Source organism: Scylla paramamosain, chromosome 10 (assembly GCF_035594125.1).
Source record: "Scylla paramamosain isolate STU-SP2022 chromosome 10, ASM3559412v1, whole genome shotgun sequence".
NCBI classification, from domain to species: domain Eukaryota; kingdom Metazoa; phylum Arthropoda; class Malacostraca; order Decapoda; family Portunidae; genus Scylla; species Scylla paramamosain.
Window position 1 is genome coordinate 905,001 of NC_087160.1, and position 2,500 is coordinate 907,500.

The 2,500-nt window shown below is 42.5% G+C and overlaps 1 protein-coding gene across 1 annotated transcript in view; it reads right to left on the minus strand.

Moving 5' to 3' along the window:
- Positions 1-2,500, minus strand: part of LOC135104034 (hemicentin-1-like) — a 115,586-nt gene that overhangs the window by 26,320 nt on the left and 86,766 nt on the right. Inside the window, 1 exon segment of the mRNA XM_064010910.1 lies at positions 2,261-2,406. Coding sequence (XP_063866980.1) covers positions 2,261-2,406 — 146 coding nt within the window.

Sequence of the window (2,500 nt, forward strand, 5' to 3'; positions counted from 1 at the left end):
GACGACGGAGCTGAGGAGCATCCCGCAAGAATCCTTCCAGCAGTGCATGCAAGCCTGGCAGAGAAGGATGGACAAGTGCATGCGGTGCCAGGGGGATTACTTCGAAGGAGATAACCTATAGTTTGTAGCCTGGATGTGAAATAAAACTTGTGTGGCACCAGTCCTGGAACTTTAATGACACACCTCGTATATAAAGAAAAAAAGTAAGGAAATGGATGAAAGTTACCTTAAAGATAACCATTTACAGTACTCCTCCTCCGTAATTCTTAACCTAAGCAACATTTCCTTTCCAAAACTATAAAATCACAATGAAAAATAAATAAATAAATAAATAAATCGTTAACCTTATCTTCTAAAAACACAAAACATCAAGCAAAGGAAGAAAACTCCTTGAACAAGAAGCATTTACTGAACTATTTCTCAAGCTAAACGATAATTCCTCTCAGAAACTAAAATCAACACTAAAAAAAATAAATAAATACACCAGTCACTTCTACATACGTTCTTCTTGGTATATATATATTTCATTTTTCACACAGCTATCAGTATTGCGTCCGTTCATTTCCCTCTCTCACTCAATACTGCACGTTACTGTACCCTTCTCCCCGTCGGCGTTTGCATGCTAGCTTTGGGATTTGATGTTGACGGAGCGCGAGGGAGGAGCGAGCAGCTATGAGTGGTGTGCGGTGCGTGGCATTGAAAGGAGCAGCAGTGGTGTGTGTTGGGAAGGAAGGAGCATTGAGCGTTGTGCGGTGTGCGGTGAAGGTAAACATTAAAAAAATGATGGTTAATCTCGCTTTGACTCTTTCGTATTTTATTTCCACCTTGATCACTGCAACGTCTCTCTCTTTGCGTCTTTCAGTGGGATTGTATATAGAAAAAATGGGGTCTCTCTCTCTCTCTCTCTCTCTCTCTCTCTCTCTCTCTCTCTCTCTCTCTCTCTCTCTCTCTCTCTCTCTCTGTATTCCTCTCAGGCTCTTGAATTTTCTTCCCTAGACAATGCAAACACCTCATTTTCTTCCTCATCCTCTTCCTCTTCCTCCTTCTCGAGCAGTGTTGCACCTCACATCCGTTCCCAGTCTCCCACAATTTCCGCTCCGTTACAGATGCAGCCTCCATCACCTCATGTATTAGCCTTGGTCTCTGAGCGGCTTGACCGACACTCGCCTTCATCGTCGCTTTTAGCAAAAATCATTTACGCAAACAAGATCCTTATGTCTAGTCAGGTTAGGACAGTTGTGGGTTCAGACTTGGTGGATTTGATGAGGGAATAGGATGTGGCTGGCTATAAAATGAGGTAAAGAATGACTGGAATATTCTAAACAAGATCCTCAGGTATAGTCAGGATAGAACAGTTGTGGGTTTAAACTTTGCAGATTTGAAGAGGGAATGGGAAGTAATCAGTTCTAAAATGATGTGAATGATTGGAATATTCTAAACCAGATCCTCAGGTTAAATAGCAAGGATAGGATATAAAGGAATGGGTTCAAGGTTAGTAGATTTGAAGAGGAAATAGGAAGTGCCTAGCTCTAAAATCAGTTGGTAAATGACTGGAATGTGTTCACTTATCAGATATGAGTCAACAGGAGGTTTCAACAGAAGACACGACAGTGGTTAGTGACTGGAATAGACTTAGTAATGATGTTGTTAGTGCTGAGTCAATATGGGGCTTTACAAGAAAATCAGATGAATTTATAAACAGACATTATAGATGAATATTAAAATTAACGTTATGAAGTTACTGCCATGTGTATGCCTAACGTTTTTTTCCACATCTGTTTCTGTTAATTTTTTTTATGATCTCGTTTTCTCATGAACACTTGGAAAACCTCCCGTACCATCCACAAGTAAATCAAGAATAAGCAGCTTCCTTACACAGACACATCCTACAGACGCACAGGAGGGTAATCAGGTAACCCACCTTCTCCCCTACACACCAAGTCAACCACATCATTGCATTGCGTACACAGACCCACAACCTACTGCCTTGCCTTTCCCTTCCCTTCCCTTTCCCCACAAACTCCCTTGGCCAGCTTTGCCTTTCCTTTCCATTCCATTCCTAAAAACTTCTTCACCTTTACTTTTTGCTCTCCTTTTTATTTCGCTTCCCAGAAAACCTCCCAAATCACTCTTATTTTAACCTTCCTTTCCTTTCCTAGAATTTTTTTGTAGTCACATTAACATTTTAGAAACTTCATCCCTTCCATTCTCTACCATACTTACCTTTCCATTCCCTCCCGTCACCTGTCGTTCTACTCACCTCCTTCTGTGCTGAGCGGGTCACTCCTCGTACTGTCCAGGTGAGGTTGGCGGAAGGACGCGATCCGGTGGAGGTGCACAGTAGTCTCATCTTCTCCCCTTCCCTCGCTGGGCCGGGGTTGATCACTATGACACTCGTTGGCAACACTGTAGGGAGATGATAATGTGTGTTTGCATGCGGTGTGTTGCGAGAGAGAGAGAGAGAGAGAGAGAGAGAGAGAGAGAGAGAGAGAGAGAGAGA